Below are 22,864 nucleotides of genomic sequence, written 5' to 3'. Positions count from 1 at the left end.
AATCGGCTCTACCCGAGCTGTGCGCCGGCTGCCGAGCGCTGCCCGGGATGCGCGGGGCTCCCGGAGCGATTCCCGAGCCCGGGGATACCCCGGGCGCTCCCGGCGGTCCCCGAGCTCGGGGATGCCCGGGGCTCCCGGAGCGCTCCCGGTGCTTTCCCCAGCCCGGGGCTCCCGTAGCGGTGTCGCAGCCCGTACCTCGGATGTAGGCGCACTTGCTGTCGTCCAGCGGCGCGGAGGCAGAGGCGCCCATGGCTCGGAGCGCAGCTGCGGCAGCACCGCGCTCCCGCCGAGCCCGCACCGCTTCCTCCGCAGGCACCGCCCCGCCCCGGCCCTGCCCCGCCCCGCAGGGACCCGAGAGCGACCCGAGAGGGAGCCGAGGTGCTCCAGGCACCAAGGGAGAGCCCTGGGCTCCAGGCCCGCTCGCCGTGCCCCGCCCCGTTCTGCCCCGCTGTCACTCGTCGGCGCAAGATCCACGTCCCACGGGACACGGGTGGGGTTTCTCCGCCGAGTTTGTGCAGAGGTCACGCTGAGGAGCGCGCCGCGGTAAAAGCGCGGTGAAACGGGACCAAAGTGTCCCGGAGGTGTCCCGGAGGCAGCGGGGTCTGGCGCTGCGTGATGTGGTTTAGGGGTGACAGTGGCGGTGCTGAGTGATGTTTGAACTCCATCATTTTAGAGTTCTCTTCCAACCTTGATGGTTCTGATTCTGTGATAAACGCCCTGGCACAGGGTGCTCAGAGAAGCTGTGGCTGCCCCTGGATCCCTGAAAGTGTCCAAGGCCAGGCTGGATGGGGCTTGGAGAAACCTGGGACAGTGGAAGGTGTCCCTGCCTGTGGCAGGGGGTGGAATGAGATGATTTTAAGGTCCCTTCTGACCCAGCCCATTCCATCTTTCTGTGATTCTGTGATTTATGGCTCAGTCTTCAAGGCTGTATTGTCTCACTCTTCCCAGGAATACTGCAAATTGCTGTTGTGTGTTTGATTCCAGGATGAACAATAAACCTACACAAGTGATGTGTAAAATACACATCACTTCAGTAAATATTGTCCAGTGATTGAAACAACTTCCTAAAACAGGCAAGCACACCAGTCTGCAGATCCTCAGCACAGCCATGTAAGACAGTATGGAACAGATATTTGAATTCTCTTACCCTGAATAATAATTTCACATCGTGCCCAGATGTGACTTTCTAAAATACTTCCTTATTCTTTGCTGGTTTTATAACATTAATCCAGCTGACTGGCCATGGGCAGGGTGCCATCCCTTATTGGGCCTCATGTGTTCTGTATGGAGCTGATGAGTTGCAATGAATGTGGATTTTGCTGACACATTGGAGGCTCACAGTGACTGGAAGTTACTCATTTTACCATTAAACACTTCTCATTCAGCTTGTACACATCTGCCACTCACTGTGAAATTGCTTGCACATATTTCAGCTTTGCTGACAAGGTTGGTAGGTTTATCCTGTGCCACTCAGCTGATCACAGAATGGTGAAACATGTTTGGGTTGAATAAACCAACCATCTTGGAGTTGAACAAACCAACCATTTTGGGGTTTTTAAACCATCACTGAACTTGATCAGATTTGAAATATTGCAGATGATCCGCGACATCAAGTTCAGTATTGTGCTAAACAATCTCTTTCCTTCCAAAATTCACGTTCTCTGGGCACACACTGGTGGTATCCAAGTGTGATGGAGCAATTGCTTCACTACCTTGAGGAGAGCAGGCTCATCCAGAGCATCACTGAGCCAGTGTCTCACAAGTCTATAGAGACCTCAGCTGAGCTAAAACATTAAATCAACAGCACTTCCAGAGGTCACATGTGAGCCAGGCTCTGTTTAAAATATATTTGAGAGCTCTCAGCAAGGAGGCTGCTGTGATTTTCTCACTGCAGCTCTGTGAGCTGTGTGAGCAGACAGCAGTGAGGAAATACTGGTTACTGGTGTGTGTTTTGAAGGCATTCACTCAGAGGAGAATTCAGGCTCTGCTCAGAGCAGTGTATCTTTTATCAAATGTAGCTGAGGAGCTTTTCATCGTATGAAATGGACAAGTCAGCTCCAGGAGTCTGGAGAGATAAGCCTTGGAGAATTCATGAGCCACGAAGTGGATTGCAGTTCTGTCCCATCATTTAGCAGATGAAAATATGCCAAATCCCAGAAGCTTCATACCCCCCAACAGATGTCAGAACGTGCCCTGAGTGGGAAACCTCCCTGTCTAATTACAGCTAGGGTAGAAACAAAATGAGAGCTGAGGAGTTTATTTGGTTATAACATTCTATACTTTGTTACTACCTGATCCCCAAGATCCCCAGGCATTTCATAAATGCTTGCTAATTAAAGACTGTGATTTCCTTTTTAAGATAGGGAAATTCTGTGTTTTAATGGCAAAGTTTGTGTCTTTATCATATTAAAAAGACACCATGAGAAACATGAGCCAAATCAGAAACAAAGATAAATGATCCTATTTATGTACTGCTTAAAACAAAAGCCATCCTCAAGATAAGAAATTTGCCACATTAAATTTTAACCTGATGTGACACACCTGCACTGATAAAGTAATACAGTCAAAACAAGTATTTTCCCACTTTTTCTCCTATGAAATCTTGATCTTTAAGGGTTGTGTTTATCTTTACACATCCCAAAATTCCTTCTCTAAACACCTGTTTTGTACTATACCCTAAAGGTCATATTGTATTCTAAAGGGCAAAATGAAAGAGAATTCCTGAGTGAAGAGGATCAGGAGAAACTCTTAATTCCAAACAAAGGGATGAAGATCTACCTCTGCTGCCTCCGTGAGTTCACTTGTGACACAGTGACATGGAGGGAGGTGGTTTCTTACATCACCAGAGTCTTCCTCATGCTCTGGACCCATGAGACAGCCAGTGGAAGTACTGGGAGCTCTGGTGCCCAAAAAAATGTAGTGCACTGTCACTGCCGAATTCTGCTTTGGGAGGGAGGGAGGGACGGAGGAGATTAAGGGAAAGGAGGAAGGGAGAGAGGAAGGGAAAGAGAAGGAGTCTGTCTCCACAATCTCATCTATTTGATCTCCCGCTGCAATGGAACCCTGATGTGCCCCAGACATGACAAGGTCCATTCCCAGCACCGTGGGCTCACCATGGAGTGAGCTTCCAGGGGCTGTCAGTCAAACACACAGTCCTTAACACAACCACAGGGCTGCCAGCCTGCAGAGGTGTCATCAGAGGGGCTGATAACACCTTGCTGGCTGCTCCTCCTTGTGCGGTTGGAAAGGGGACGTGCCAAGGAACCAGCTTGTTTGCCCAGCTGCACAAGAGCACTTGGCTGTGCCCTTTCTCCAGAGGGAGTGCAGGTTCACCCTGTGTGTGCTCCCCCACAGCCCTCTTGGTTGCCTCAGAGACATGGTTTGTTATCAAACAGAAGCACTAAAGTGAAAGGTGTGTGTGAAATCCATTGGGAGAGATGATTTATTATCCAAAAGTACCTTCTAGGATTTCTCCAAGGGAAAGGAGCCATTTTAAGGCCGCTGGCTTTGTGGGCAGGATAACAATGTGCTGTTGACACAGCCAGCTTCAAATGTAATGAATAAATAATAATCATCTATTGCTAGAGGAAACTCCTAATTATTATTGTCTGAAAGTCAAAATCAGGTTGCAGACAGTGTGAGAGATATGTGACAAAATAAAACCAGCCCTTTTCTCAGGACAGACTGTTGGTTGAATTATATTCTGGATCTTTTCCCTGTAAGCAAAACAAAAATGCTATTCTTATGAGTTATTTTCAAAAGGTTAGACAGAGGTCTTAAAATCTAGCTACAGAAGATACTCTAAGAGAATAACAGCTGTTCTGTCTGGAAAAGCAAAAAGATAACATTTTGATAAAATAGCCTTTAAAAAAAAGGTTATGAGTTGGTTGTGCTTTAGCTACTGCCCTTATTCTGAGAGTCCAGCCAGCATGGAGCACTGAAAACCCACACACAGGAGAGTGGATTTTGACAAGTTCCTAATCCCAGAATCATGGAGCAGCCCAGGTTTGGAAGAGACCTCAAAAGGTCCTTGACCCTCTCCTGGGAAGGGAGTCTAAGGAGATTATCTAAAACCCTGTGCCATTGCACCTTGAGAACTTCAGCAACAGAGACCCTGCTACGCCCCTGAGGGGGTTGTGCCAGTGAATTGCTGCTCTTGCTAGAGAAAGTATCTTTCTTACACCAAGATAAAATGAAAAGGCATGATCTGGAGACAGTATGCTGCTTCATTTATGAACTGGATGTTCCAGGAAAGAGGTGAAAATGGTGTTTATGGTCATTATTCAAATGAAGAAATCAGATAAAACCCCTTACTTTTGTAACTGAAAAGTACGGATGACAGCTGAACCACTCATGAAGGAGGCAAGGCAAGGCAAAGCAAAGGAATATTTCACTAGTAAATGGTGGTAAAATTATGTAATTTTATCTGTAGTTCTACCTTTCAAAGGTTATGTAGATCAAAATATAATCAAGCTGCTGAGTGCACGGTTCAAAGCAGGAGGACGCTTTGCTGGTTGCCTTTATCACTCCTTATTTTCTTCCCAATTATGTTTTATTATGTTGCTCACATTCAACATGTGAACAACATTCATTGGAATACTCATTGAAAAACAGTGCTTATAGAAAACCAAATTATAAATTACATTCATTATTCTACCCTGCTTAGTTGCAAATTGTTTAGATATGTCAATTTTGCCCACAGAACTGAATGGGATACATAATCTGAGAGGTTTTTGAAACTCCTGCAATAGAATGTTCTGATAATGCATTTATGGTGACATGGCAGAGTTCTGCAATTCTATAATTGGATTTAATAAATGTATAGATACAAACATAGCCCTAGTCCATAGCAGGGCTCAGCTAGACATCAGCATTGCTACAAAATGAGCATTTCCATCCTCAATATCCAAACAACACACATCTTGTTCCTCAAACACTAAGTACTTTTGAGTGGAAAGGTAGAAAACTTGAGGTTAAAAAACCTCTTTTTACTTTGTTGTCCAAGAGTGAGTTGGGATGATGAAAACTTCCCAGTGATGACAACGAGAAGCTTCTCTCTTTTCTGACTCCTGAGATTCTGGAGTGGGAGGATTTGAGCAGCTGGGCCTTTAAGGCATCAGGTGAGCACAAGAGAAGAATGCTGCTCCTCTAGAATTCCTCCTCAAAGCTGAGGGGAGCAGCACAGTGCTCGTGGTGCTCACTCCAGAGAGCTCTGCTCTTTTGGTTTCTATCCAAAAGGCCCTTCAGTGGCTCTCAGGTTCCCAGCTCTTATGGAGTGCAACCAAACCCTTGCAAATCTATTCTAAGTGACACTCCTTACAAGCAAATGCACAATCTGTTAGTACTTAGGGCACATTACCAACTGGCATGTCAAGACTGCTTTTTAAAACAGAGTCTAAAATTGATTTATTACAAATAAACAGATTGTCCCAAGTACAGCTCCAGGCAGCAGCTGTGGAGAAGGGAAAACACTGCACACCTGAGTGAAAAAATCCTGTCAGATCAGTAACCCCACAAGAACAAGAGACTCTGCCTTACCTTAATGTGAAATAATTTCTCTTTCTGTGGTGAAAAGTTCCCCTGGACTTGTCTGCTCCCCTCCCCAGTTTTCCTGGGGGAGTGCTGCTGGCCCTGTCATTGCCATGTCAGGAACCTGATGGGAGCACTGTTTCAAGCTTGTTTGCTCGCTCTTTTGATGTCAGCCCTGTGGCTCTTTGAAGTTGGAGTCTCCCTCTGGGAGGCTGGGGGGCAATGCTGGATCTAGAAGAACAGGAAAGGAAAGAGGTGCAGCAAACCCAGCACCCCTGGGAATGGTAAGGGAGTGAAATAGAGTGTGAGGACATGCCACGGGACTGAGGAATAAAAACCCTGAATAGGGATGCAGAACTCAGAAACTTGAAGATACTGTTCTGGATTTTTTTTCCTATAAAGTAAGGAATCCTAGGGTTAAGAATGACCTCCAGCTGTGGCACACTCCATTTGCCTGCTCCACTAGCCAAGAAATGACATGGTTTTGTGTATATGTAAATTAAAATAAAATACATGTGTTGAACTTTCCTGTTTTTTAAATATACAAAACGTATTTGGTAAATTCAAACACCATTTCCTTCTCTGCTTAGTCACTAGTTATGAAATCTGTTAAATGACAAATGAGCTGATCATTCCTGCTCAGCTGCCATTAGAGGCTGTAATTTAATTAGTTGGGACATTCATGTCAAAACAACTAATGCACAGGCCCTCACAGATCCATTGGTGAAGTTCCCTCATTGTCAAACAGGACCCATGGGTTTGTTCCCTCACGTGAAAACAGAGGTGGTGCTCAGAAAGCAGAGAAAAAGCCCAGCTGAGTGCCCTGCCCACTGCCCGCTGCTCCCACGGCTACAGAGCTGCAGAGGAGAGGGCACTGCCCAATCTGCTGGCCTCAGCAGAAAATCCTGAATAAAAAGCCATCTGGTAGGGATCCAGTGGGTTCTTCACTGCTTCAAATGGGCAGCCACACCTGCCTGGGAAGACCAAATAAGTTTATAGGGAGGTTTTGTAGGAGGCAGCCTGGTAAGAGGGGAAGGCTGAAGTGTCTCACTGCCTCTGAACAGAGTTTAGTGAGGCAAGATGCCAAATCCAGAAATTAAACCTGTCAATTTCTCATCTTAACTAAGGGAATCATAGTGACTCTGCTTAGAGGAGTAAGAAATTCTGCTTCCATTTGATTATCAAAGATGTGACTGAAACTTTCTTCCCAAGTGAGCTGCTCTTCCTGTATTATTAACAGCCCCTCAAAAGTCCAGCAGGCAAAGGCTGCAGAAGCTGAATGATCCTGCAGACATGATTAATGAAGGAGAGAGCTAAATCCCCACGACATCTGGATTTGCTTCTTCTGGCCACAGATGGTTTTGGTTGCTTTTTATTCCAAGTGTATTCGTTAGGACCAAGCATGGGGTTTAAACACAGCTTTCCTGTTCCAAGTCTCCATTTTCCATGGAGGAGCTTCTCCTCAGGACCCTATCCAGGGAGGCATGTGTAACAAATAAAGTGGGATTTGCTAAACCATCCTGCACATTGAAGGGGCTGCAAAAGTTCAAAAGGAGACACACAAAGGAAAATGGAATAGTTTGGATTTTTGATGTATTTTCCCCTCTCTAAAGTGATTGTCTTGTCTGCTTCATTTTTGTTCCAGATAATTTTCTAAAAAACTTATCCCTCCAAGGTTTTGAACTTACAGTAGATGGATCACAAAGTGTTTACAAGTTTTTCTGTTCACTTAGTGCAGATGCTGAGAGCACAAGTCCATCCACCCAAGCCTGGCTGCTGGGCTGGAAAAGCCACCCAGGGAGCAGCCTGACAGCAATCCCACACTCATCCCATCAGTGGGTGAGACACCCCCCCATCCCTGGCATCCTGTCAGCCTCCTGCTCCTCTCCAGCTCACCTGCTCTCACCCAAAGTGTGCCTGGACAGGAGGACATCACCTCCTCAGCAGCACCAGCACATCCTCGTGGTGGAGCAGCCAGCAAAAATCTTTCCAATTAACTATTACCGTAACTTATTTGTGTGATAAAAACTGGGCACAAGGTCTTTCAGTGTCCTTTAGAAGTGCAGATGTAGTTAACTAATGTATTAATAATTTTCTTACACTTTGTTGCTTCTCCAGTTGTTTATGTGGGTAACAATTAATCTGCTTTTCTAGATTTTCTGTCAGTATCTGCCTTGGATTTACTCTTGCCTCTCTAAATAACCAACAGAAGAAACAGCAGTGGCTTGATTATGTAGTAATGATCTACTTAGAATTTTGATAAACTCTATCAAATCACTAGTACTATTGAGAATTGATAGAATTGATAAACTTTATCAAATTACTCTAGCAATCTGTGTAGTTTTTTTCCCAAGCATTTTAAATGCCAGTGCTTATTTGGCTGTTATAGGAAAGCATAATACTGATTTTAAAACTTTCAGACACATCCACCATCACAGTCCCAGCTGTTTTGCTGTGCAGGACTGAACACACTGTCATATTTACTGCATTAAAACTGCTCTCTGCAGATCAAAAGAGATGATTTTATTGCTTTTTTGGATGATGTTTAGCAGAAACCCATGTTCTCCTGGTTACCTACTCTGTTCAACTTTACCAGACTGGTTTAGACCACAGTCAGTTGCACTAATGTTTGTAAGTGAAATGCAACTATTGCTTTTCCTTCCTTTTCTATTTCATAATAAAGTCAGTATTTCCACAGACACTGGAATCCTCATTTTCCTTACATGAGAGAAAACATTCTTCTGTTATCCCAACTTTGAAACATGATGATTAAAAGTATTATCATAGATCACAGAAAAATCCAGTTTGGAAGGGACTTCTGGAGCCCATCTGCTCCAAACTTCTGCTGGAAGCAGGACCTTGTGTTAGGCTGTCCAGGGCTCTGTCAAGCCAAACCTTGAATCTTTCCAGTGAGGGAAATGTTACCACTTCCCTGGCAACCTAGTGCAATGTTTAATTGTTCTCACAGTGATTTTCTTCCACTTAAACCCAGACAGAATTTCTCCTTGGGGCAAGTTGTTTGTATTCGCCTTAATGTGTTTTCCCTTGATGTGTTCAGATGCACAAATTAGCTCTTGCCTGTCTAAATAACCAGCAGAAGAAGCAGCAGTGGCCTTGCCCTCCCATTTCTCATGGCACACTGGATGTTCAGCAGTTGAGCCACCTTAAGGCTGCCTTTTGCCCCATCTTGCAGTGACTGTGGGATAGAACTGGGGGTCTGTCTTTACTCTGTCAAGGACCAGAGAGCCCAGGAACACAGAAATGGGAAGGAGGCTGAAATTGGGGGTGTTAACCTTCCCTAACAGCTGCTCAGCCCATTTTAAAATGAAGCTTTTTGAGCATTTTGTCTGTATAGAATAATTGAGCTGTAAGGATCCCTGCTGTGGACTGAAAGCAGCAAAACCTCGGAGCCTTGCCAACAATTACCTTTTACTTGGCACACTGCCCAGAATTAAAACCTTGCAAAATTTTAGTCTCCATTTCTCTGGTATATTTCTGTAGCTATTTAAACAACCAATAAAATAAAAGAAAAAAACCCAAACCAACAAAAAAAGAGATTATAAAAATGTGCAGATTATGGACTAAGCATACATAATGGTCTGGCTATGGTTCCCTTCTCTTTCCCCAAATACCTAAAGAATAACAAGAGGAAACACTAAAAAGAACCAGCAATTTAAACAAAAGCTGTGAGGTCAAACTCTCCCTTGCTCCTCCTTCCTTCTCTTTATCGCTGGTCTCCACTTGGCTCCTGGCTCCCAGCTGAAGGCACTGGCTGTATTTTTAGTCCAAGACAAGAACAATGCACCACAACAAAGATTGGGGGAGCTTACTGATTAACTTGAGCCTTTCCAGAGTTTTGTGAAAATCCTCTGAAAAGAAGGAGAAATAAACCGAAATTCATGTGGAGTCACAGAATCATGGGATGGTTTGGGCAGGGAGGGACCTTAAAGCCCACCCCTGCCATGGGCAGGGACACCTTCCACTGTCCCAGGTTGCTCCAAGCCCTGTCCAAGCTGGCCTTGGACACTTCCAGGGATGGAGAGAATTTCTGCCCAATATCCAATTTGTCTCTGCCCAATATAATATTTATCTCTGCCCTCTGGCAGTGGGAATCCATTCCCTGTGTCCTGTCCCACACCCCTTGTTCCAAGTCCCTCTCCAGCTCTCCTGTAGCCCCTTTAGGCACTGCAAGGGGCTCTAAGGTGTCCCCAGAGCCTTCTTTTCTTCAGGTGCACTCCCCCAGCTCTCCCAGGCTGAGGGGCTCCAGCCCTGGGAGCATCTCTGTGGCCTCCTCAGGCTCCAAGAGGCCCACATCTTCCCAGAGCTGTGGCCCCAGAGCTGGGTGCAGTTCTCCAGGTGGAGCCCACGAAGCACCAGCCCCAGCTGTGATCATGACAGATGACAATGTCACTAGAATGAGCTGCCCAAAGCCCAGCTGTGTCTGTATGAGGTGTATCTGCCAAGGAGGGTGGGGAGAAGCCACTTGGCAGGGCTGTAACTGCAGCTGTGGGTGAGGCAGCAGTGCAGGAAAGGCACCAGGAGGGGTGATGAGCCTTCTCGTAAGGTGGTGCACAGGCTCTGCTTGCCTGCAAGCTCTCACAGCAGTGAAACAGCGTTGGAGTATGAATTTTCAGTTTAGAGAGAGCCCAGTGGCAGCTTGGCCCCAAGCGAGCACCTGCACCACCACGTGGGAAGGTGTTTAGGAAGAACACTCTGTTTGGGGCTGCATGGGTAGAAGCAGCTGCCACTCAGTGCAGCTCCCCTAAATGCTGGATTTGCCATGGAAAAAATGACTTAGCAGATCCTGACAGTGCTCCAGTGTCCAGGCTGCTGAATGTTTGTGCTGTCTGCAAAAGCCTTGCACGGCCACAGCCCTGAAAATAAACACAGCCCAAGCTGTAACCTCATTGAGCATTCTGGGAGCACAGGCAACCAACATTAAGTGAGCCATGTGGAGGCTTTGTAAGGGGATTTTCTGGTCTAACAAGGAACTAGCTCACTGTGGAGGCTGGAATCCACGGCTGGGATTGAGGTAGTGGTGTGACACGAGAAATAAAGGAAGCTGTACACTTCCTACCACTGTGCTCTCACACACCTAATTAGAGAGCACTGGTAAAGATTATACTCCTCACTGACTGAAGGCTGGGGGTGCTGGTGTGAGCGACAGAAATCAGATTTTCATTCCTGTTGAATGCACTAGCTACCAAAACCACGGATGCTCAGTTGGCCACTCGAACTCTCGGAGGTTATGCAAAATATAACCTCAACCAAAACTTTAAACCAGCGGTTCTAATGAGGTGTTTTCACACCAGAAGTTACTCCTTGCTGTCGGGCGCCCTCTCCTGCACGTTCACCTCTGTAGCTGTTCTGGTGACAGAAAATCCCTCTTCCTTTTCCTCTTCCTCCTCCTCCGGTAAAATCCTTCCATACAAAAGTCCCTCCTGACCCCGCACACCTGCCTGTTTTTCAGATACCCAACTTGTGGCTGCTCACAACACTCCAGAAAGCTTGCAGGCAATTTTAGCTTTGCTAATAAAGAGTTACCAGGCAATTAGTTTTCTTTACAAAGCAAATTAATTCCAAGTGTCCACAACTTAAAATAACAGAATCTCTTGTTGGACTGGTTTGGGAGAGACCTTTAGGATCATCTTATTCCACCCTCTACCACGGGCAGGGACACCTTCTGCTAGAGTCAGGTTGCTCCAATCCTTGAACACTTCCAAGGACGGGGCAGCCACAGCTTCTCCCCACCCTCACAGGGAAAAATTCCTTCCCAATATCCCATCTAACCCTGCCCTCCTCCACCTTAAAGCCATCTCCCTTGTCCTGTCCCTCCTGACCCTTATCCACAGTCCCTCTCCAGCTCTCCTGGAGCTCTTTTAGGCACTGGAAGGGGCTCTGAGGTCTCCCTGGAATCTCTTCTTCTCCAGGTGAACACCCCCAGCTCTCCCAGCCTTTCCTCAGAGGAGAGGTGTTCCACTCACCTCCGTGGGCCCATGTGTTGGCTTTGCACAGCCTGGTTTTTGGTAGGAGGGCACAGGGGTGGCTTCTGTGGGAAGCTGCTGGAAGCTTCCACCATGTCCAGCAGAGCCAGTCCCGGATGGCTTTGAAGCTGGACATGCTGCTGGCCCAGGCTGGGCCAAGGAGAGAGGCTGGTAACACCTCTGGGATAAGAGATTTCAGAAGAAAATCAAAACAATGTGAACACAGGTTTTTCCTAGTCAGAGAAGAGGAGGAGGTGAGAACATGTGAGGGAAACAACATGGAGACCCCAAGGGCAGTGGAGAAGGAGGGGCAGGAGGTGCTCCAGGGGCCAGAGCTCCTCTCCTGAGCACCGGAAGAAAATCTCGGTGATGAACTGACCAAAACCCCCTGCCCTGTCTCCCTGTGCTGTCAGTGGGAAGGAGGAAGGGGCTGGGGGGAAAAGGTGTTTTAAGGGATATTTTACTTCTTGTTATCCTCCTCTGATTCTGTTAGTAATAAATTTACTTTATACCTTTGAGCCTGTTTTGCCCTTGGAGTGTTTTCTCCTAGTCCTTATCTCAACTCATGCACCCTTCATTAATTTTTTCTCTCCTTTTCCCAGCTGTGGCAGGGGAAGGAGCAGCTTTAGTGGGTGCCTGGCTTTTGGCCAGTGTCAACCCACGACACCCCATCATGTCCCTTCCAGCCTCCTTGCTGCTCCCCATGGTGAGGCAGCAGTAACTAGGTGTCAGTGATTGTCCCTGCACCCTGGAGAGGCAAGAAGGAGCAGGAGATTTGGTGTGTCAGTTCCAAATCTCAGTGTTCTGGCCAGAAGGGAGTTCAGAGAGGTGGGATGTGGCCTTTGCCTCTGCCAGCAGCTCAGCTCATCCAGCCCAGATTGAATGAGTCCTCTTGCCCTGCTGTGACAGAAAACAACCCACCTTTTCATCTGGAGAAAAAAAAACTAGGTTCCAACTCCTACAAAAGGCAAAGAACAGGGAACAAACCCTGAGAAATTTAAGAATTTCTACAAGAGGAAACAATGTGGGGCTAACACTGAATCACCACACTTCTACATCCTCCTCTTATGGGCTGATTACCAAACCACTTTCTCTCCTGCTTCCTGCCTTCTTCTTGTCTTTTTTACACTCTGTCAAGTTGTTCACATGGCTTCCTCATCCCCACTCTCTGTTCCAAGACTTCTCTTTATCATATTTTCCTAGTTTATCACCAAAAAACTGCCAGAAACGAAGAGAAATTATGTCCTAGAGAACAGCAGAGTTCTTTGACTTTTGGCCAATGCTCTGCTGCAACGTTTATGCTATTTGATGCATATGTTTTAGAAAACTTTTTATTGTAGGTTGGGATGACGAGTAGATGCCTGTTTTCTGTAAAATTTCATAGAGAGTTTCTATTCATGGTCTGTAGGTGCCTTTGACAAATCCTTCTGCAGGGTGGCCTGGGTCTTCTCTGATCCATGGCTACACAGTACTGCTGTCATTTATTTCACAAGAAAGGACATGAAAAATTTGGGTTTGGTTGCTTTGTGAAATCAGGGGTGTATTCTACAGTTTCATTGTCCTACAGCTCTGTATCCCTGACTTGTTCAGATGATTTTTTTTTTTCCTCTGTTCCTGCTGGTGTTCAGGACCAAGATACGTGCCAGGCCTGGAAGTTTGTGAAAGTTGTCGCTCCCCTTGTGGGCTGTGTGGATTTAGGTCCCCCCTCCCCATGCACACCAACCCACCAGACTTCTGCAAAATCAACCACTGAAAGCAGTGGGAAGAGGAACCCACCAGGTTTCGTGAATTGAAACTGCCTCCTGTGAGATTTACTTCAGCATACCTGTTCCTGGAACACAACAGGTAGTTCTCTAGAGACACAGACGTATGGAACAAAGCTTCCAAAAATGCCTACATTTTTATGGTAGTCAAAGTTTTGATATCTATTGACAGTTTCATCCCCTACCTTATCACTAGAGATGCCTGGAACTCCTTTTAAACAGTACTACATAAATTGCTTCCGAGGTTTGAAGTAGGCTTGCTTTAATTTGTTTTTTCAAGGTTGAAAATTGCTAAATTATCACCAAAAACCCTGATTTTTGGTAGCTCCTGGAAAAACTAAGACATTTAGATTGAATTTAAGAAGTTTTTTTTTCAATGGGGGTGGGCAGGCCCTGGCACAGGGTGCCCAGAGCAGCTGTGGCTGCCCCTGGATCCCTGGAAGTGTCCAAGACCAGGCTAAATGGGGCTTGGAGCACCCTGGGCTAGTGGAAAGTGTCCCTGCCATGGCAGGGGTGGCACTGGATAGCTTTAAGGTCTCTTCCACCCCACACCACTCTGGGATTCTCTGCCCAGAGCTATCTTGCCAGCTGAGCCAGTTCAGAGGTGTGCTCACACAGAGAAGGCAACGCAGAACAGCTGAAGTGGGTACTCAGAGCAGACAGTGTAGGGGAAAAAAAAATCTCAGCTTAATGTCATGAGTACAAAAAAAGTATTCTTTGAGCAGTAGTCACCCTTTAACATCCTCCTGTTGTGCATTCATTGTAATGTCTGTCATTCCCAGTCACACCAGCCACATAATAGAGTTCTTCAGTGCTTCTAATTTTTATTGTCATTGTGCTCCCACTGTTATGTTAATTAGATTAAACCAGACTCCCACTGAGGCTGTAACAATGATAAACATTGTAGTAATCTGTCAGCTCTCTCTGAAACCACTTTCCACAGCTTTGGAGATGTGCTGCTCCAACAGACCACACTGCTGTGTATTGTAAATAATCTGCTTTGATCACACTTGGTCACATACATTGTAAGAATCAACACTGAAAAATAAGCTTCTAATGACTCACAACCTGAGGCACATTATTGATCTTTCCAATTAGCTCCAATGAAGGGGCTCATGGAAGCAGAATGTATTCATGCTGCCATTTTTAACTATGCAAGACAAATATTGTGGGGAGAGGGGTCCTGCCAGAAATCTAAAATGACCACACATTAATACTCATAATTTTCTTTGTCTGGAAAAAATTGGCTTATTCCATCTTTCCCTCTTTGCCTGAAATAGCTTCTAGCCTTTCCACTAATGGTTTTAAAGATAGCAGTAAATTCTGACAGCTTTTAACACAGACACTCAGTTCTGTGGGATTTTGCTTCCAGGCCATTAACTCCTAAATCCATATTCTGACAGATTTCTTCTGAGAAACAAAAAACAATGTAGGAATGAGACCTGAACTGCTTTTCTTGTCTTACTGTACAGAGACACTCCTCATTATAGACCCCATGGAGAATTAGGACTTCACGAATCCAGGTTCCTTACAAGTGCTGTGGAAACCATTATTACAGAGGGTTCTGTTCTTCTCACTAGCCCTGTGCCTCATTGCAGTGAATCCCAAAAGGTTAAATCTTTGTTATTTGTGTGTGTGTGTGTGTGCGCTGACATATGGACATCTGCTGTGTCCATAAACCAGCACTGCACATCCCATTTCCCCTCCTGCTGCAAACCTGAAGCAGATGTGTGAGGCTGCAGAAAATAGGTGTAAGCTGTATTTCTCCAAACTGTGTTCTTGCTGCTGTTTAAAAGGCAGCAATTTGCCAAATAGCAGAACCAGAGACTTTTGAAGCAAGCAGCAACATACAGCTACACTCTTGCTTTTCCATCCCTTGGCCTGAAAATAATCAAAGAGTGAAAATAGAACCCAAAAAGAGATTTTTTAAAAAAAATTTTTAGACCTCTACCCTAGGTGTTGTCCCCAGCACCTACCAAAGTGCATTGCAGATCCCCAACTCATAAGGCTGGCAACTGTGATCTTGGAAAGAAACCCCAAATGCAAAGTCCTACCCAATATGTAGGGCTGAAATGTGTGTTCAGTATTTATTTGGGTGTGTCCAGCACCCTGAAATAAATCAGAGCTCTACAGAACCCAAGGGCTGTCCAGGCTGGAGCAGCAAAGTCAGGGAACTCCCAGCATTTACAGAGCAGAGCTTGTTATGAAGAAATGGGCACAGCTGCTTTGGTGAGTCATGTGTGGGTTTGGAGCGAGGACCCAGCTGGCAAACACCTATTTTCCATCCTTTCTTGAGGTCACTGCTGAAGTTCAACTAATGGAAAAAATGGATGAATTAAAACCAAACCTCCCTAAGCTATATTTGAAATACACAGCTCAGGGATAGCCTTGCACAATTTAAGCAGCCTCTGGAAAGTGTGGCACAATCATCCACTGAGCTTCTCCGCTCAGGGAAACAGGTGGGTTGAGGATTGCAGGCTTTGACCAGCTACAAAACAAGGTAAGTCTGTGCTACAGGAAATCTTCTAAAATAAGATCTCAAATAGAGAAGGAATAGTCATTCATTTCCTGTAATCGATGCTTAAGCCAAGAATCATTAAAATGTATCTTGATTTTTTTTCAGTATTTTTTCCCTCTCGTCTTTTGCCTTCTCCTCATCTTTGTCTCTTTAAAAATATGCTTTTGGTCACTGCTTTTTAAATTTTGGTCACTGCTTGTAAAGATCAACACAACAGACCAAGTCATTCTCATACTTATTTACCTTTTGCATGACTTTCAGTGCAAGCATAAGCCTTCGATGATTTCAGCAAAGGTTCTTGGTTGGGCCATTCACTGGAAGAAAAAGAAATCTGTCTGTGCAAGGCAAAAAAAAAAAAAAAAAAGTCCGATTGTATCTGTCTCATGCTCCACCAGAGGGCACCAGATAATTATCTTAAACATCACCCAGGCCGCTGTTGTGTACAGGCTGTTAATTGTACCTAATTAGAGGTCAGTAGATGTATTAATCAACTACAAGTCAGGCCTCAATGCAGAAACACTCAGTGGCACTGTTTCCATCTACAATCAGCCTCCAGCTCTCATTTGGGTGCAGTTATTGCTTCTCCCTCCCAATACTCTCCTGTTTCTAACCCTGCTGCTGTGCTGTCTTGTGCCACACACCTAAAATATTGCACATATTTAAAATACTGCCCACAGCCCTAGGATGAGAACAGCCAGTGCTAAATTTGTTTTCCAGGGTACACCACATTCTTTTCACCACAAATGAAAAGTTCATCAGTGCAATAGACAGCTTTGCTGTGGATTAGTCTCAGCCTGCAGTTCATCCCACAAACACCTTATACACCTCATAAATCTTTGACTTCATCTTTGCAACACTTTCTATGGAGTTATTTCTTTTAAAACTACTTCCAAACATTGTATACAGAACTTCCCTTCATTTGGCAGGCTTTAAATACCCTTTTTTTCCTTATTGCAGAGAGCAGGATGTTGTTTGCTGAATGTCAGATTAAAAAGGTGTAAACAGGGTTTAATCATGTCCCTATTTCAGTTCAAACTACCTCTGCTAGGCACCAGAGCTGGAGCGTGCTGCTTTCTTTGCCTGACACTACTTAGACCCTTCTGAAAGGATGTGCAGTATCTTCTCAGGAAGCAAGGTAAAAAACAGTATTTCTTTTCCTTTAATCCATTTAGTTTAATAAAAGTAGTAAACAAGAAGTTACAAGGAAAACCAGCTGCAGTTTGATACCAAAGCTGGGTTCTGTCTTACTCACTGCCCCCTTTGCAGAGCACACAAGCAACATTTTCTTGTTTTCCCCAAGTTACTTATAATGAGATCCCACTTTTGGCCTTTATCTCTGGGGCCTGGATTTCAGGGAATGGAAGAAATTAGCTTATCTTTTGCAGCCTGAATTTGGAATATCCACTTGCTACAGGGACCATACACCCAGCACCCCAGAGGGAGAAGGCAGCCACATGTGCAGTGTGCTGCTCCCATCCTGTGGAACAAGCTGGCCATGTTTCATGGCTGGGAAGTCCCACCTGTGCCAGGGGACCTGGGTGCCTCTGAACACTGGCACAAAGGTGTCACATTGGGCAGACAAACAACCTCTCTCTCCTCAGCTCTGGTTTTCTCTGTCAGCCTGTGCAAGCTGAAAGAATTAGTACCTTTGATTTTGAAGTGATTGAAGAACATGTTTCAGATTAGTGGAATTAATTCTCTTGCTGCCTTAAAGGGATATAGGTAAAGCCTAAAATAAAAATCCCAACAAATGAAAATATTTGTAATAAGCTAATTATCTGATTAAATGATTACATGCTCTGTCATCCTACACCTGTTAATACACTATTGTAAATATCAAATGCAGAATTAATACCAGCCATTAAGTGCTTGCTACTCCGCTCCAAAAGTCCAATTAAGCATGTGTTTACAAATGATGCCACTAATTATCCACCTCTTCTATTTCAGTCAAATGTCTTAATGTGCCTTGGAGACATTTCCAAAGCTAAGGAGACATAAAATGTCTTTTCAAAGAACCACTACTCTGAAAACATTGTGAATTTCTGAGGTAAGCCCTAAGGCTATGGATTTTATAAACACAGTTTCTTTCAGTCTAAGTGAGTTTGGGGTTTTGCCTCACGAAGTGTTGCAGAATGTGAATTTCAGATACTTTTTCAGTTGCATAGCTAGTTCTGTGATTTGAGGGTGTGCTACTTGGAACTATCCTTCGTTTATTAAACTGGCAAAACCCTTTGATCACTGCCTGAAACTTCACTTTATGAAGCAGATAATAGTATCTTGCAGCTACTCCTCCAATTCTTGGCCAGTTTTGACCTCTGTTTTTACTTTGCTGATACAATCCCTTTCTGAACCCTGCAGTTGAATGCCGCTATGAAAACACTTCTGAATTACTACCAGTCACTGATAGCAGTGTCCTGCTGTTGCTCCCCTGCTGTGTCTGTGAGATTGTTCTTCTTGTGCCTACACTGGAATTCTTCCTGCCCCTGAAGCTGTCAAAAATAAAATATTATTATATTATTAATATATTGTTATATTGCAAGTTTAGAGTTATTTGAGATTTTTTTTTCCCCTGCCTTCTTATAATCAATGTGCATTAAAGAACTTTGCCTGGCACTGTTCCCATCAAAGGTGGAAGATTTGATGTCCCTGCTTGCTCACTAACTGAGCAGAGCATTTCTCCACTAAAGCTCTATCGGGATCAAGTACACTGAAATTTTTGGGATACACTGGAGGGGAGAAAAGAAGACCCTTCCTAAAAAGTAAAAGAGATCCACTCTTTTACTACCTGCTCCTATCTCTTCCACTCCCAGCTCATTCTGGATTTACCAACTGTTTTTTTTAGCAGTATCTTTCCCTCTAGGGTCACCACTGACTGTCCAAATGCTGGCTACAACACACTGATTTTAAGTGACTTTTTTGAAAGCAAATACTTAATAATGGCAGGGCCTGAATACTGAAGAGCATGTAATGTCTCATGCCAAGCTTCTTTTCCAGAGGAATACAGCTGATAGAATCCCTAATTTGTACATTTTGATCCTTGAGCAACATGGATTCTGTTACAATTTGCCTTTATTCCTGTTACCTTTGCGAGTAATCTGCCCCAACTCTCCCTCTCACTTATTTTTAAAATTATTATTTTGTCTACAAGCCTCAAAATAGAGCCACAATCTGCAAAGTTCTGCAGATGTATCACTAGGGTATTATCTTGCAGGTCTCTTATGATCCAGAAAAGGGCTTTTCCCTTTGACTGCCACTGGACATTCTGACCAGACTGCTACAGCTCTGGGAAGAGGAAGAGGCACATCACAGCTACCACCACAATACCAATCCGTGCTGTGTTAATTTCTCTTCTTTCCCATTCACAACATCAAACATTTTTCATTAAAGATCACACAGCTTGCTTGCTCTGCTTTATTTTAAAAGAATCTAAATCTTAAACTGTAGCAAAGCCATTGGTCCTGAGCCAGAGCTAGTTCAGAAGAACCTCAGTGCCTTTTCCTCCTGCCCCATTGCACCTGAGTTGATCCTGAGCAAAGCTGCTCTGCACACACTTTGTATCCTGCACAAAATGCCTCAGAAATCCCTCCTGCTCTGACAGGGGCATTTGACATGGGAAAATGATTATTTTACTACTAATAGGGCAGACCTTACCTCATCCTACCAAGGCCCATTTAGCTTTCCTTTGCTATCATTTATTTATACCCTTATCTTGCTTTACTGTAGTGTACCACAGTGGAGTAATGCACCAACATGGACATTTTCTCCTGATTTTCCCCATCTTTTGCCTCCTATTTACAGTTCTCTGCCTCCAGATTTTTAAAACATGAGTATTTTCTCTTCCTTCCCTCTCTATGCTGGTTTCTGAAAGGAAATGAACAGGTGACCTTCAATCACTTTAACAGGTAATAAATATTTCACCTGAAAGGACGACATGGAAACAATATGTCTCAGTTGACTGGAGTAATTTTCATTACTATTATTTTGCTGCTGCAAGGAGCAGAAGAAATGTTTCCATTACAGCAGGAACAGTGGAAAGCAGGAGCTGATGAAAGCTCTCCCAGCTCTCATGCTGCATGGTTTTGCTACCTGCTGCAGAGAACAAAAATGCTCCCAACACAGAGCATTGTATTCTATTGAAATACAATATATCCATCTCCCAGGCTTTCAGGTCTGCACCCAAGTGCAAAATCACAGGATGACAGGATAACTTGTGCTGGAGGGGCCCTCAGAGGTCCCTGTCCAAGCTCCAGCTCAGAGCTGGTCAGCTCTGGGGTCAGACCAGGCCACTCAGGCCTTGAACTGCCTGCATTTGGAAAACTTCCAAGGTTGGAGATGGCACAACTTGGCTGGGCAACTGTGCTGCTGTTGAGTGTCCTCATGGGGAACAGGTTTTCCCTGTGGAACTTTTTTGTTTTGGCTTCTTGTCAACTCTCCCCTTGGCTCAATAACCTCCCAGGAAGGGGCTGGCTGTGTAGGGTCCCCAAAGCCTTGCCTGCCCCAGGCTGACCAAGCCCTGCTCCCATGGCCTTTCCTCCCAGGGGAGGTTCTCCAGCCCAGCCATCCTGGCAGCCTCCCTTGCTTCCCTCCCTCCAGTCTGTCAGGGCCTTTCTTGCAGGGAGAGCCCCAAACTGGACAGAGTGTCTGGATATGATCTAGGGAGTGCTGAGCACGAGGGATATGCTCCCCAATCCCCTGGCCATGACAGCAGTGTCCCTGTGCCAGCAGGGCTCCTGCTGGGGAGCACAGCTCTGCATCTGCACCACAGCTGCCCTGAGCACAAAACCCTCATGCTGATGTCTTGGCAGGAGGACAGCCTGCACTTGGAAAGTACTTGGCAGCCTTTTCTCACATCCTTAAAAGCAGCAAGAACACCACATTGCAGAGGAGATCCATGGTGCCACTATTAAATCATCCAGGAAATATAAAACAGAATCAAGTAAATATTCCTAGAAATACAGTGAGCTGGACACCATTAGTGCTGCTTAAATGTAATTTCTTTTTGCATGTTTCAGCAAAAGGTTCCTAGAAATGTTTACAGTTTGTTAATTTACATGCCATGCCAGTGTATAGTTTTGCATTACACCAGATTTCCTCCTGTGAGGGTGGGCAGGCCCTGGCACAGGGTGCCCAGAGAAGCTGTGGCTGCCCCTGAATCCCTGGCAGTGTCCAAGGCCAGGCTGGATGGGGCTTGGAGCAACCTGGGACAGTGGAAGGTGTCCCTGCCCATGGCAGGGGGTTGGAACGAGATGAATTTCAGGTCCCTTCCAACCTAAACCATTCTGGGATTCTGTGATTCCAACTCACCTTGCACTCCATCTGCCTTTGGAGATCTGCCTTCCTGACAACTGCGTGCTCTCATTTTGCAAATTTTATTTTTGCAGCATTAAGCTTTTCTCACATAGAACAAATTTTACTAACAGTGGTACATTAGTATCAGAACTTCTTCACTCACTTCAGTGCTGCAGGCAATTAACGAGAAGCAATTTTTACCAAAGGCCATTTCTGGTACCACAATAACTTGCCAGACAACATTTTCCCTTCCTCGGCGCTGATGAATAGCTGAAACTTGAGGAAAATTTCAGTCATTAGTTCTGACTAGTGTCATTCTAAAGAGAGGAATGTATCAGAATCTCTTATTCCATTCTGTATACCAGCTTTGAATTTTAACACTGAAAGAGCTCAACACAACCCACTTCAGAAAAGTTTGGTTCTTTAAGAAACCAAATCAAGAGCAAGGACTGTTAAATCTTGTCCACAGCTGACTCCCTCTGAGATTTATCTGAGACATTTCATCACTCTTAGAAAACAGAGATGTTATCCCTGACTAACTTATCAGTGTCTTGTAAGGATCAATTATATAGGTGGCAGTATAGGTCATAAGGGGTGTGAGGGAGTGAAAGTTACTCCATAAAAATAGTTCCTTAGGAATAACCTGACTTAGGCTAGAATTTCTCAAAAATATGTGAAGTTTTGCAAGGAGAGGTGAAGGTCCAAACCAGGACTTTTAAAATATCCTAATTATGAGAACACTAACTATAACACTCTAGGAAAACTTACTTCATACTGAATTGCCTTAAATACTCTGTATTGAATTGCCTTAAATACTCCATATCGAATAATCTTAATTATGTTGCTGCATGATTAAAGACTGAAGTATTAATTCAAACTCACGTCTGTTCTCTGTTCACTTTTTACTCACACCAGATTTAATTACACTAAGTGCGCTGCCTTGCTATCGCTATAAAACAGTTAATGCCAAGACCAGTAAAGGCACCTCTGAAGACCCCAAAGCTCATAAAAACAATTTTAATTTACCAAACGTTAAAACGCAGACACGGGAAGACAAACGTTTATTTCATGTTTATTTCACGCAGAGAGGGCGGGAGATGTTGGAGAGCACCTGAAGGTGTATCGTAAACAGAAACACCGCGAGCCTTACCGCAGCTCCTGTGCCTCGTCTGAGGGGTGAGGGCATGGCGCTGGGCCCGGCGCCTCGCTGCCCTGCCCGCCGGGGCTCAGCTGCTCCCCACAGCCTCCGGGCACGTCCCTCCGGCAGCGGCGTCCGAACACGGAGCTCAGGGAGCAGAGCCCGGCCGAGGCCGTGCATCCCGCCTCAGGGCAGCGCGGTGCGGAGCCGCTCCTGCCCGCAGAGCGGGGAATGAGGCGGCACTCACCCAATTCCTGCGGCCCGCAGGCTCACCCGGCTCCCCGGGGACAGCGGGGGCTGCTCGGGCAGCCCCGCTCCGGGCACCGCCACCCCGGGGCCGGCTGCGGGAACCACAGAGTCACCGGGGCTGGGAAACACCTCTGGCATCATCGAGGGCAACCTGTCAACCAGGCCATGGCACAAGTGCCACAGCCAGCCTTCCCTTAAACACCTCCAGGGACGGTGACTCCACCGCCCCCCTGGGCAGCCAGCCCTCTCCAAAGCCTAATCCCCGTTTCCGGGAAGGAATTCCTCCAGATGTGCGACCTGAGCCTCTCCTGGCGCAGCTCAGCTGCCCCCGGCCGGGGAGGGCGGTCAGTGGAGAGGGGCAGTGGTGCGGAGGGAGCCCCGCAGGACGCGGTGC

At 45.5% G+C, this 22,864-nt stretch overlaps 1 protein-coding gene and 1 long non-coding RNA gene across 4 annotated transcripts in view; one reads left to right on the top strand and one right to left on the bottom strand.

Moving 5' to 3' along the window:
* Window positions 1–22,820, bottom strand: part of NIBAN1 (niban apoptosis regulator 1) — a 77,514-nt gene extending 54,694 nt beyond the window's left edge. The window contains exons 1-4 of one of the 3 annotated variants that reach the window (XM_064427782.1): window positions 22,234–22,820; window positions 21,247–21,359; window positions 18,189–18,283; window positions 16,038–16,108 (exon numbers count right to left, since the gene is read on the bottom strand). In XM_064427782.1, coding sequence (XP_064283852.1) covers window positions 16,038–16,108; window positions 18,189–18,283; window positions 21,247–21,294 — 214 coding nt within the window. In that variant the 5' untranslated portion in view covers window positions 21,295–21,359; window positions 22,234–22,820. Of the gene's footprint in view, window positions 1–195; window positions 349–16,037; window positions 16,109–18,188; window positions 18,284–21,246; window positions 21,360–22,233 lie in introns of those variants that run through there. The other 2 variants (XM_064427783.1, XM_064427785.1) reach the window with 2 other exon arrangements.
* LOC135304902 (uncharacterized) lies at window positions 15,427–17,841 on the top strand. The gene is made up of 3 exons (XR_010366152.1): window positions 15,427–15,505; window positions 16,824–16,929; window positions 17,742–17,841. It is a non-coding gene; the product is annotated as an uncharacterized LOC135304902 (long non-coding RNA).
* Window positions 22,821–22,864: the final 44 nt, after the last annotated feature.

The sequence above is a fragment of the Passer domesticus genome, chromosome 7, assembly GCF_036417665.1.
Source record: "Passer domesticus isolate bPasDom1 chromosome 7, bPasDom1.hap1, whole genome shotgun sequence".
NCBI lineage: Eukaryota > Metazoa > Chordata > Aves > Passeriformes > Passeridae > Passer > Passer domesticus.
This window is presented reverse-complemented; position numbering and strand designations above follow the sequence as displayed.